Source organism: Magnolia sinica, chromosome 8 (assembly GCF_029962835.1).
Source record: "Magnolia sinica isolate HGM2019 chromosome 8, MsV1, whole genome shotgun sequence".
Classification (NCBI taxonomy): domain Eukaryota; kingdom Viridiplantae; phylum Streptophyta; class Magnoliopsida; order Magnoliales; family Magnoliaceae; genus Magnolia; species Magnolia sinica.
This window is the reverse complement of record NC_080580.1, coordinates 1,699,424-1,712,942: the sequence shown is the minus strand read 5'-3', so window position 1 is coordinate 1,712,942 and position 13,519 is coordinate 1,699,424. Positions and strand designations below refer to the sequence as shown.

At 38.4% G+C, this 13,519-nt stretch overlaps 1 protein-coding gene across 3 annotated transcripts; it reads right to left on the bottom strand.

The window, feature by feature from the left end:
- Positions 1–2,129: 2,129 nt before the first annotated feature.
- On the bottom strand, positions 2,130–9,855 carry LOC131252560 (cold-responsive protein kinase 1-like). 3 transcript variants are annotated; one of them, XM_058253170.1, is made up of 8 exons: positions 9,595–9,855; positions 8,060–8,192; positions 6,168–6,283; positions 5,714–5,924; positions 5,194–5,431; positions 3,429–3,579; positions 2,600–2,746; positions 2,130–2,531 (listed from the first exon to the last, which is right to left on the bottom strand). In XM_058253170.1, exons 2-8 carry the CDS (start codon positions 8,115–8,117, stop codon positions 2,499–2,501), a joined length of 954 nt encoding a protein of 317 aa, XP_058109153.1. In that variant the 5' UTR covers positions 8,118–8,192; positions 9,595–9,855; the 3' UTR covers positions 2,130–2,498. The 3 variants fall into 3 exon arrangements, with proteins under 3 accessions (XP_058109153.1, XP_058109151.1, XP_058109152.1); XM_058253168.1 differs by having other exon boundaries at positions 2,130–2,746; positions 9,595–9,852; XM_058253169.1 differs by having other exon boundaries at positions 2,130–2,746; positions 5,858–5,924; positions 9,595–9,852.
- Positions 9,856–13,519: the final 3,664 nt, after the last annotated feature.

Genomic DNA, 13,519 nt, shown 5'->3' with positions numbered 1-13,519 from the left:
CAATTTCAACTAGGAGAACTATAATTCATAGTGCTCTGAAAACACTGGAGCATTCCTCACTTCTTAATCTTCTTAAGTGTCTGCTGCGTATCAGCCAATCACACTCCGCCAGAGTATCAAAGTTCTTCTCGTGTGAACATCACAGCCAAGCGACGACAGCTGGATATAGTATCAGGTAGTTAAAGGCATTTTGAAAATGCAGAGCTCATGAGCTGCTGTTTGGAGAGAAGAATGGCCTAATCGTCACCTATCACCAAGGAGAACCAACCACTTCCACCAGTGGAAACAGAAGCCTCCGCAGAAGCAAGACTCATCCGAGAAGGAAGAATAGGTCTGGTGAGCTCCGTCCTCATCTTTCATGAGCCGCTCCGCTTCCACTGCAACAATGGTATTGCTCTTTCAGAGCCTTGGAACAGATGCAAAACATTGCTGAATCCTACCTCAGCCCAACTCGTCAGTTTGTCAGAACATCTTCCAACTTAAGGCTCCCACTGTCGAAGGCCTCGAATTGTCAAGGTTTGTTGCCTCCTCACTCTCAGGCAGTGTTTGAATTATCTCCGATATTATCTGTATCTCTACCTAAACGATACCAATAACACTGGTAGCGATACCAATAACGCTAGTGGTATTAGAAATTTCAAATATTAGCAATGCATCTCTAAGCAACGACAACATATCAATATCACTAATGTAATCGCCAATATTTTCAACTACGTAAATTCTGGGTGTCGCTTGTATTGCCAGTGCATTAATATCACCAATGTATAGCCAATATTTTCAACTATGTAAATTCTAGGTGTCGCTTGTATTGCCAGTGCATCAATATCATAAATGTATCGCCAATATTTTCAACTATATGAATTTTAGTTAATGCTTATATCATAAATGTATCGATGATATTTCAATAATATCACCAATGTATTGATATCATCAAAATTTTGTTTATTAAAAAAAAAAAATTATTTCAATTTTTTTTCAACGCCACGTGGTTGTATATAGTGTTCAATTTGTCATTAATAATATTAATAATATCTCGATATTATTGATATCGCAACACGCACAACTACGATCTTTCGTTTCCTTTCCAATTCTTGATGATTTTTTGTTGAAATATCATATGTTGTTAATATTTTGTAATATCAATGGATGTTTGGATAGAAGGTTGAATGGTTAAATAGGCCCCATTAAATTGAAACTTATTAAATATACATTTTTTTTGCATTTTTTTTCTAAATATTCAAAAATGTACATTTTAACATCTCGTTAAGTTTCGTTGAAAATTCCACCACTTTTTCCATGTTTCTCCATATTTCTGGTTATCATCGATATCAATATTGCTTCTGTATACCTGGCCAGTGAAACTTGTAGTGACACCGATACTTCGAATGCTACTCTCAAGCATTCTTTAGCCCACTTCATATTCAAAACACGCTCTATAACAACATTGTCATTTATGCGCCTGCCCAAGCTACTCGCAACCACTAGGGTCATGCTGAAAATGGTGGTAGTAAATCCACAAATGAGTCTCATAGTCGCCGCCCTTTTCAGTGACACAAACAGTTTATACGGTGGACCTCACCATGCATTAAAAGATATCTCTTATCAAAACATTCAACTGATTGATCGTTCAAAGGTTGAGACGACCATACATTTCCAAGTAAAAGAGTCGAATGATCAACTATTGAAATAATTCCAATAAGAGAGCTTCTTTTAATTTATTAATTTATTATTTTATTTTTTTTTAGCCATTCCCCATCCAATGTGAGTCCCATCACGTAAACGGTTTATATCATTGAAAGATAACACCCGATCCAAAGGCCAACGTCCCAAACTGTCTGATGACAATATGTTGGAATGAATTCTAGCAAAACCTCAATGCTATCTTGCTACTCAATGAATTCGTTTGATTCAGATGAACATTTTGGAGAAAATAAATCTTTTGCAACAGAATCAGTGATGTGCTCCTTCCTGTTTTAATGCACATATCATTAAAAATAAAAAATAAAAAAATAAAAAAATTAGAAAAGAAATACAGACATGTTCCATGTCATGAAGCTGTTGCAAGTAACACAAAAAATTGCCAACATATCAGCATGCTTGTTTCCTACAACATGAACCTGACACAGAGATGAACAGAACCGCCCTTCCACTCTTCTAAAAGAATATGTAATTAATAAATACAATCAGTGTATACAGATTCTTTATTTCTTTCCTTTTCATTCCCTAACAAAATCCAACTACAAACAATTGAAAAACACTGTTACATGAAAAGCAGCCATGGTGCATGTTCATGCCCCGCCAGAGAAAACATCGACGCGCCTTAACTATATCTCTATTGAAAAAATATAACAAGGGCTGCTGTGAATATCCCAGCGTCTCACCTGGGCTCCACATCTGTCATGCTTAGAGGGGAGCTGCTTATATTGCTTGAAGTAATGTTTGGGTATGTGTTTGTCGTCGATCTTTTGCCTTTGTGTCCCTGTGAGCTATTAGAACTACTACCTGTGTCTTTGGAAGAGTGGTCCGGGTTCCTGAGGATGCCTGGCTTGGTTAGCATTTTCTCGTTGAAGGTAATCTTATTTGAGAGCATTTCCACTACCTGCTTCATTGATGGTCTTTGTTGCGCCGCTGCTTGGGTACAAAAGAGGGCCACCTTGATGAAGCGCAATACTTCCTCCTCTGGGTACTCCTCTAGTTCCGGATCCAAAATATCTAACAGTCTTTCTTCTTCTCGCATTTTCCATGTCTGCATACATTGTACAGGAAATCAATCAGCACAAACAAAATGAGTTCATCCTCTACTGCATTTTTGTGAACAACCACGAGGGGTTGATTTTGGTCATGGTTAGAGTGTAAGGTTAAAACCAAGAGGAGAAACACCGATGATTATTGGTTTGAGAATGCATTTGTACTGTGGACTTTGGGCAAGTTCCACGAGTTCGGGCCCCCACAGACACATGGCAAATGTGTGCAGCATTCAAAACTGTTGGTCTGTGAGCTGTTGTGTGGATCGGCCATCATCGAGTAACCGTGGTAACTGGATGAGATAAAACACTCAATCATTGTGAAGTTTCCTGTTAAACTTTGAGCATTGGTCAGGTTTTGCTCAATTTTGCATTAAACCACCCATTCACAGCACACTGATTGGGTAGATACCACAGTCTGACTGTCTTGATTTTGGGGCTATGGCCAATCAACATGATGGCATACAAGATCAATTGACTTGACTACAATAGACCTGTTCCATGCATGTTATAGTGTGAGGATTTGATTGGCACTTCATGGAGGTGTACGGATCAGAGTAAGCACCGGTTTACTTCTATCAAGGATGAATTGTGGTGGAACACATCAAGATAGATATTATTGCGAAGTTTTTGGGTCATTTTCAAAAGAAAAAGAGAACTACGCTGGCTAAAGCAAACAATTACCCATTCCAGAAGAACCATCAGATCTTCTCCCCATGCTGCCTTAGTGCTACTTCTGCCACTGATTATTTCAAGTACAAGCACCCCAAAACTATAGATATCAGCCTTTTTTGTTAACTGTCCAAACTGGGCATACTCTGGTGCCAAATATCCCCTGCATACGCAATTAAGACAAACTAGAAATCAGGAGGAGATGCAGAGCATGGCACATGACATTCTAAAGCATTTCATAAGTTCTTCAAATGCCTCATCATGTGGTATAAGCATACAAGTATCCTCTTTCAGGGATTAAAAATCATGCCCCAGGAAACTCATATGGTAAAACATTCATGAGCTAAATGGATCGAAGCCAATCTGGTGATGCAATCATGAGATTAGCGGACAACAATACTTCAGTAGGTTCTGGTTATTTTGCTAGCAATTGCATAGGTCCAAGCTTTATAAAATGGACTACTAAGGATTGAAATGTAAGAAAAGCGTTCAATGCTTTAAGCTCACACAACATGCAGTTTTCCACTAAATGGTTATGCATTGTTAGCAAGCAAACCAACCAAAAGCCTAAACCTTTCAAAATAACTCATCAATGCGGTAGGCTTCTTAAACACTATATTTATACATTGATTAGTGACCTCCTACATGACAAATTTTTAATAAAAAATAAAAAATAAAAAATCTAATAGATAACATCTTAAAGAATGATGTAGCATAGACATGTAGAAGAGATTGTGTTAGAAATGACAATGGGAAACAGAACACACTTACATGTCATCACAATTAATATCTATAGATATTATTAGCTGTGTTAGATCATGCCAGTATAAAACACAGAAAAATGCTTATAATTTATTTAGAACAATACTATAGAACTTCGCAAGGGAAAAGATTGTGTGCACACAGTGAGCAACAAGAGTGGGCATGCACATATCTCCCACCACCCAATAATGATGGGTGTCATTTGAAAATGAACACCTTGAAACGTCTGCTAGATTCCCAGTAACCATCTTTTGAGGTATTTTACAATGCTCGTGCTAAGAGTTTGTAAAGTCCATTCAGGTTTTCTGTTTGCACAAGGGGGCCCATGGTTCAACAATCTAAAGTATTGATGTGATGAGCCTCACTCTGGATGGCGTATGCACGAAAAATGTCCAAGATTGAAATATCCTAGCTATAGAATGTTTTCCATTTTCAGCTGATTGTGAACTGTTGCTGTATTTTATTTCTTAACCATCTATTTGTTAGGCATCTCAAGGATTTTTCCATCTGGGATTCACAGAGGATCCCATCATGTCAATGATTTGGATGGCTAAACAATGGGCCCCAGATGTACAAATTTAAGGCTGAAATGGTAATTTACTGCGCAAATATTTAGCCTAAGCATTGTATAATTCCTCCCATCTTTTAATGCCGAGTGCATAATTCTCAGCGGCCACTGTGAACATTGAAGTTGTAGTTTACAAATATTGTATAAATAATACCAAAAAACATGAATAAAGACAATGTTTTCTTTTCCTAATATCTGAATCAGTACATGCTACACACTAGTGTCTCTTGAGAAGAAGCTTCATCATTACATGGGTCCGACGGACCCAATGGTTTTAGCTAATAAAGGTTTAGCTGTAGTTTCAGTTTTACAGATGTCCTATTTAACATGACCTTCATATGAAATGCAATAAAATACGTAATATCTCATGGCTGATTCAAGTTTTCATTAACCAGTGAAATTACTTATATGGGCCAGAATATGAGAAGGTCAAACAGGTATGCTTACATTGTTCCCGCCACTCTTGTACTTATGTGAGTGACATTATCTGGAAAAAGTTTTGCCAGCCCAAAATCCCCAATTTTAGGGACAAGGTCTTTGTCGAGAAGAACGTTGCTAGCCTTGATGTCTCGATGTACAATATGTGGCTCAGCTTCCTCGTGAAGAAATTCCAGACCACGAGCTGTACCCATGCAGATCCCTGCTCTTCTAGGCCAATCAAGAGCAATTCGTCTACTCTTTGGACCTGAAATGACAAAGAAACGTGGTCGGGTCCCGTGTAACACTCTCATCAGAATGTATTATATTAGATTGCAAACCAACACAACCCAGTCAGAATAACCAGACAGGTGTAAAAAAGACCAGGCCCCAGAGCTCAATAACCAAGCTCCACAAAGCACCACTGCTGAGCAGACAGAATATACTGCTCCTCTCATTAACATGCATTTCACAATAATTCAACCTAATTGACATAGAAGTGCCAAAACAATGATATTCAAATGAAGCCACCAATATTCAAAATCATTACCAAGTAATGCATTTGCAAGACTGTTGTTTTCCAGATATTCATAGACTAACATCCGACTGCTGCCCTCGATACAGCAGCCAAGCAGTTGAACAAGGTTTGGGTGTCTAATATTTGATATCATATCAAGCTCAGTCAAAAACTCGCGCACTCCTTGACTTGATTCAGCAGAAAGTGATTTAACAGCAACTTGTGTTTCATCCCTTAAGATCCCCTGCAGCCAAGAGCAACAATGGACTTTAGAAACAAATGCGGCCAGACATCCAAATCAAACATGTTGAAGTGATGCATTTTCATCCTAGGCTTTTCTATGTAGACTGAGATCCATCAAACTAAGGCATATATGTAAGTGAAATGGCATATGTGCAAGTGATGCCCAATTTTCTGAAGGGTGAATGTGGTAGCATAGGTGAGTAAGATAATACGAGATGGTAAAACGTAAGCCTACAAATCTTACTTTATAGACTACTCCAAAGCCGCCGCCACCTACTTTGTTCATTGCACCAAAGTTTCTTGTTGCAGATCTTAACTCATTGTAGGAAAAAAGCCTCACATTGTTGGCAGCGGAGATATCTAACCACCGACAGGCAGATGGAACAACAGGTAAGCATGTCAGTGCTAAAAAGTGCAAGTTCCAAAAAAGAGGACAAAAAAGAAGAAACCAAGATAAACCATTATGCCTGAAAAACACTCGCCATATGAATCTATAAAGTTTGCTTCCATATGCCACGTGGTTTAGTGATGCTATCAATCCTTTCTGTTATGAATTTTGAAAGAACCTATGTTACCTAAACATCTTGACATGGGTTTCATCCCCTCGTTTGGTACTACATGTTGACTGTAAGAGTTCTCCTAAAATATATGCATATCGTACCCATGGGATAGTGGAGAATTTTCAAATTTCAAAAGGCATCAGCAGACTTGTTGTTGTTGAAGCATATCGATACCACATAGGGGTGAAGCTTTAGTTTGACCTCAAAGTTAACAATATACGAATACTTGATCATCTTCAATATATGAAACAAAGGTTTGTAAATACTTGCTCCATGCAGCAGGTAAGCAGCGGATCATCAATTAGTTAAATACAAGGTGGGATGCATGGAAATATATTTTAAAATATTTTCAGAATTTTGCTGGTTCTCTAAAAGATATTGGCAGGTACGGTAGGAAGTTGGAGTGCATATCCCTACGTAGTTAGGGGGTCGGAAAATGTTGTAGGTGCCCTTGTATATGACAATGAGGGAATTACTGAGTAGTTTGCTGTAAGTTGTGAAAAATGGAATTCCTTCTCCTCTTCTCCCCTAAAATCTCCCCAAAATTTTGTTGGTTCTCCAAGTCAGGACTGGTAGCAAGTTGGAGGGCAGGTCCCTTTTAAGGGTCACTGATGCAGTAGATGCCTCATGCAATAATGTGGGGATTATTGAGTTAGTTCTCTGTAAGGTGGCAATGTCTCCCTCCCTCCCCCCGGCTCTCTCTCTCCCAAATTGTTCAGAACTTTGGGTTCGCCGAAAGAAGTGCCAGGATGGGAAGGAAATTGGAAGGCAGGTCCCAATGGAGTTAGGGGTCAAATAATGTTGGAAATGCCTCTGTATGCAAGCATGTGGGGATTACATAAAGTAAAATTAAGGGGAATTTCAAAGAAGAGGTAGCATCAAATGAGAATATAATATAAATCACATAACTTCTTTTACTAAATGGGCCTTAATCAAGAAAGAAATTTAGATGGTTTGAGATCTTACTTGATGAGAAATGTGAATGTGGTTGTTGACAGTGACAGTAAGGAGAAGATGGTGACAACGTGGATGAAACCTCCAACTGAATGTTGGAATTTTAAATTTGATGGTGGTCTGCCTTACTCCAGTCCCCTCTAGGATAGAAGATGCTCTTAGAAAAGATTGATGGGAGAATGAATGCATTCTCACGGCTGGCAGATTTTAAAGATGCTAAAGAAGTGAAGTCCAGGCTGTTAAAGTTGTTGGTGTAATGAACTTTCCATAGAGGCATGAGGAAAATGAAACCAACTTTTACCAGATGGACTTTATACTGGAAAGAAGGTGATGATTTTTCATAATTTATATTGTTACTAAAAAAAAAAAAATGAAAAGGCACATGCCTGCTTGCAGATGACACTTTTGACATGGCATAGCCCTTTTTAGGCTCCCATAGTCTTCCAAAGGCTATGGATACACTTGCCAAAAGTTTAGCCAATCATGGTCTCTATGACGACTGGAGACTTGACATCACATCCTCTTTTTTAATGGGATCACATCTCTTATTTCATCAATTAACATTTTCCATCATCAATTAAAAAGTTAAAGAACCAGAAGGCTGATGAGAAGGAGCCACTACCTTCCGCTTCGTCCCGAGCATTGGCACTCCTCCCTTTCCCAAAACAGCAAAAGCTCATTGCTACCTGTATCTGTTCGTCACCTACTCAGACCCTAGCAATTGTTTCCTTTTGGCTGAACCTTCAACATCCAATCTGCCAAAAGATAGCAGCAATTCACTACTTGAATATCAAGAGTTCCATTAAGTCCCCATGCACCGCCACACATGGCTACACATGCCGGCTTGATACATAGACATCCAAACCATGAATTAACATCAGGTCACTGAACTCATCAGAGGTGTGGCACATATACATAGAATATGGACCACTGGGCAAAACGGGTTTTGATGGATCTCTCCCAGCTCCTCCTCCCTATTTTGACGAGCAAGTTGTCTCAGATGATGGCAAGTCTGTGATCTCTCAGGTCCCTAATCCGGCATATGCTGCTTGGGTTTTATAACCATCCTCTTTTTTTTAACCATCATGTGGAACACAGCTGATGATTTGCCTGGCCTTATTTTTCAGCCGGGTCACCAACACAGGGCTTCCCACCTGATGCACGGATAAAATGTGACCCAGAAATACCAGGTTGGCATGTGTCACTAACGATAAAGGTGCATGTGGGCTAAGCAGAGCTCGAAAATCAAACTAAATTGATGGGCATAAAGTGTCCTCTATATGTGAAGAATTTGATTCATCGAATGATTTCTTAAAAAGAAAAGCCCCTTCCAAACTCCTCAGTAATAGCCTTTTACTCAACACTGAAGAACTCTAAAAGCTTCAAATACTGGAATACATATGGGCATGCGCGCATGTGTATCAGGAGGTCTTACGAGTAATTAGTTGGATGATAAGTTACGATCCAACTACCACATGGGTTACAGTGTCTCAAGAATGTACAATGTCCAGCTTGTCCAAAAGGTTGGACTACAACGAAGAACGCCCGTTGCAAAATTCAATCCAATCCACTCATCAAGTGGGTCACGCTGTAGAAAACCATGGACAGCCATTGATCTGATTCAAAGTACACGTGTAGCCCACCTGACAAGTGATTGTCCTGGTTTTTGTGCTTGGCAATCTTCATGACATGGTAAACCTTCCACACGGTTGAATGCCATACAAACATGACCCATTGGAAATTATGATCAAGTTGGACTATAACGCAGCTGTCCCGCTGGTTGCATTTGAACGGGACCTCCTCTCTCTATATCTACAGGAAGTAGACCTCAAGTTCATGTCGAGGTTTTGCTATTCGGATCGTCATCCTCACCGATCAAAAATAGTAATTCAGTTCAATACTACATCCAAATGCATCAAATAATAATAATAATAATAATAATAATAATAATAATAACAACACCTCAGGATTCAAATTTCCTTTGGGAATAACGATTTCTTGATATCGAAATGCAAAATTAGCAGAAAATAGAAGAATTCCATACAGAAACCAAATATTTTCTACTCCAAGAATAACAAAATCCTGAAAAGAACATCTCCGGAATCGCATTTCACCTCAAAATAGAAAGCCATAGCAGAAAATAGCAGCAGAAATTACCATAGCTAGACGTCGGGGAAGAGAAAACCTCAGGAGTCCGATCAAAAACCCGAATTCGAAGATACGTTGAGAATTTCCAAAATGAGAAAATATGATAAAAGATGGGGTTTGATTTATAGGGAGAGTGGCAAAAGTGTAAATACGGAGAACCTAAAAAACGAGTGTAGAAACAGTCCGCTCGCGTTTGGAAAAAACAACTAGAAATAAAGAAAAAGCCCTGGGCAGCTGTTTTTCTTATTATTTTTGTTTGTTCGTTTTTCTTTTAGTAGCTGTCTTTCAGTAGGTCTCCTTTTGGCTCCTGTTTTCTTTCCGCTGCAGCGCGTGAAAGAGAAAAGTCAAAATACCTCAAAAATCAAAGAAAAAAAGATACTTATAAATACGTCCTTCATGGTTACTGAAAATTGTAAAACAATCCCCTCTAGTTTGGATTATTACAGATAGATACCTCTTTTTACAGAATCGTAGAATATTCCCTCACACAGTCGTCAGCATGATTATATTTGATAAATTTACCATTTTACCCTTATCTGGTTACTAGCTGTGGATGTAGAGCTTACCATGCTGCTTGCATGTCATCTCACCTGTTCATTTGGCCAGGCTTGGGTGAAAATGCCAAAGGCATGTTTGGACAGTGGTATTAAGTTGTATTAAATGGGATTGTATTACTAAGCATACTTTGAAATTTGGGATTGCATGTTTGGAAGGAGTGAGATGGGATTAAAATTAACTTTATAAGCTTTGGAAAATGAGTCTTGTGTTGGAAAGTGTGAGATGAGATTACTAATCCCACTAATAATGGATTTTGGTTGCATCCATGTTCAATCCAAATGCAATTTGAAAGTATATTCTATGATTTATTTTTTAATGCATACATCTCAAACATAGTATTAGAAAACATGGAATAAATTCAATCCTAAGATAATACCTTACATATGCATTTGTTGTAACTTTTGTAATTCCATTCACCTTAATCCCACCTAATACAGCTGGCCAAATAGGCCCTAAACCTTGCAGGTCAATCCAACTATCGGTTGGCTCACAACATACATTTGAACGCTTTTGCATAGGCATGGCCCACCTGATGATTAGATTAGATTGATTTTTAAGGATGTGGATTGCCAGGAGATGACCCTACTCTATGGGGCAACAGTGATGCAAGTATTTTATCCACTTCCATGTGTTTTACTGGATTATTTAGGGCACAAGTCAAAAAGTAAGGCAGAAAGCTCAAGTGGATCACGGTATAGAAAAAACAATGGCGATTGAATGACCACCGTTAAAAAAAAAAAATAGATTATAGAAGTTTTGGATCTCAACGTTTAGTTCAACTCTCAACTCACTTAAGCATCCACTCTCATCTTTAACTGACAGTGCCTTGCTTCCTCTTTCTTGATACAGTCCTACCAGAAACGGCTTTTGAAATTGGAAGTATGACTGATGGAACTCTTTCCCTTACATTTGGGACTGCTGCTGCTGCTTCTCAATGCACTTACCCTCTACCTTCCCAGCCCCTTTCCCGAATGGTTGCCCTCCTTCCTCGTGTCAGGAGCTCAATTCTTTTGGTTAGCACTAACCAAATATCTTTGGTACTCCTTTGGCAATGCATCCCTTTATTTGGTCGTCTCTCCGTGGATGAGGGGCCTTAGTTTCAATCCCAAGAGTTTGATCTGTAAAAAACCTCATGATATTTGTATTTTACCTTCATCCAGTTTCCATAACATGATGAACATATTGGATGGAAAATAAACATCATGATGGGCCATGGGGAAGGTTTCAATTATAGATGTCAACCTCCATTATATCTTATTTCGTATAGCATGGTCTACTTGTGCTTTCGATTAACTCATTTTTGGGCCCGTGTCCTAAAATGATATATGATAAGCAGAGCTTTCGATTGACTCATTTTTGGGCCCGCGTCCTAAAATGATATGTGGTAAGCAAATGAAAAATGTGTATTGAAAAAATAAAAATAAAAAATACATCAAAGTGTGATCTATAGAGTTGTCCTAACCCGATCTTCAGTTAATCAACCTTGTAATATTTAGAGATAGGGAGGGATTCTATGAGATTCTGACATGATGTGGCGAGATTTTTTTTTATATTATTTTTTAACACACATAATCACACTCGCACACACATGGGTAGTCAAATCTTATAGGGTTAGGTGTAAAAAGTATAATTAAGTTTTCAGATAAATATTAGTCAAATCTAATAGGGTTGGTATAAAAAGTATAATTAAGTTTTCAGATAAATATTAGTCAAATCTAATAGGGTTAGGTATAAAAAGTATAATTAAGTTTTTAAGTAAATAATATTTTAAACTATCCAATTAATTATGCTTATAAATTTTGATAGTAAATAATAAAATTGTCATCAGTGCAATTTCAATGAGTATAATTAGGTAATTAGGGAGTTATACTCCTAAGGTCTAGACCCTTGGTGGCCGTTTTCGAGGTCGACTTCATTAGTTGCCCTTTGGTTGAGACAATGTGATGTCAGCGAGATGACCAAAATTATCGCCTATGGTTAATACTTGGATTGGTCGTGGGGTTCATTAACGGTCTCTCATCCATGCCATTAGCCTTGTGTTGCTTTCATCTTATTTCAGTTAATTTGTCGGGCCAATTTTACCAATTTTACCCATAACACACTGGTAAAATTAAATATTAGCAAGGATGTTTTTGTCATTTCATGCAATCCTGTGACATCCTTGGAAAGGGGGATGAATTTGCCACCGCCGTGGATTTTCTATTCAAAGTCTTTTGCATGAGCTTCTTGGGATGTTAGGTGGGATCATTTATCTGTTTTGCATGCTCATTTTTAGATATACACTTAAAAATGAGACGGATCCAAAACTCCAATGAGCTACAAAATAGGAAAATTAGAGGAAAAAAATTCCTACTAATGAAACCTTCCTTAACTCTACCTTGATATTTATATGTCATTCAAACTATTTATAAGGTCATTCAAATATTTGTGGCCATAAGAATGCTTGAATCCTTACTGTTTCCTTTCTTGTGGCTCACTTGACTTTCAGATCCACCTCATTTTTTTCCCATATACTGAAATGAGCTCTACAAACAGATAGACAGAGTGGACTTCTTACAAATCTGTTGATAGGCCCTACCTAGCATATAGATGCAGTATCTCTATGCATGCAACAATACCCTGGCAGGAAATCCATGTACATTTGCAACAATCCGAGCCAGAGAAAAGGTGTTATCAATCCTGAGGCCAAAAAAAAAAAAAAAACAAAGAGACTTTAATACTCTGGCGGATGGCTACCCATCATAGGCAGGCACTTGGAAATTACTTACCTGAAATAAGATTATTTCAAACTGGACCGTTCAAAATTATCCATCCAGTATAGATGTATGTTAAACATGGAATGATGCTTATTTGACTATATAACTATCTGATTATGGACTTCATTGTACGGTCAAGAAGAAAAATTCCAAGGGTTTTACCTCAACAAATAAGCGTCCAATAATAAAAGGTTCGGATTTTTCAACCAATATAATTTTGGGAGTGTGAGTCATGGACAGTGGGTTACAAATTTTTAGTTGGTTCAATTTGGGACGGTGTGTACCTACTTATCGAGTATCATACTCTGCCAGAGTATCTAGGGCCCATTTGGATGGGTGGATTGGAAGGGATTGAATGGCATTAGAGTGGATGGCGTGGATTTCAAGGCAATGATGGTGTTTTCAGTGGTTTGTCTTAAGATCCGTTGGATTGCTATATCCCGATATTGCTATATCGAGTCTGTTTGGCACGCTTGGCCAATCCCAGGATCAAACCTCCCCATCCCTTCCAATCCCTCGAACCAAACAATTTCCAGGCATATTTGAACGGATTAGGGTGGATTGGATGGGATTTAAAGGCAATGTTGGTGTTGTCAGTGGGTTGTCTGAAGATCCATGGG

Bases quoted from the DNA above. Each gene is read 5' to 3' on its own strand.
- LOC131252560 (XM_058253168.1), bottom strand. From the start codon at position 8,117: ATGAGCTTTTGCTGTTTTGGGAAAGGGAGGAGTGCCAATGCTCGGGAC. The intron at 3,580-5,193 runs GTAAGCATACCT...TTGCGTATGCAG, and splicing joins ACAAGAGTGGCGGGAACAAT to GGGATATTTGGCACCAGAGT. The intron at 2,747-3,428 runs GTAATTGTTTGC...CAATGTATGCAG, and splicing joins TGATGGTTCTTCTGGAATGG to ACATGGAAAATGCGAGAAGA.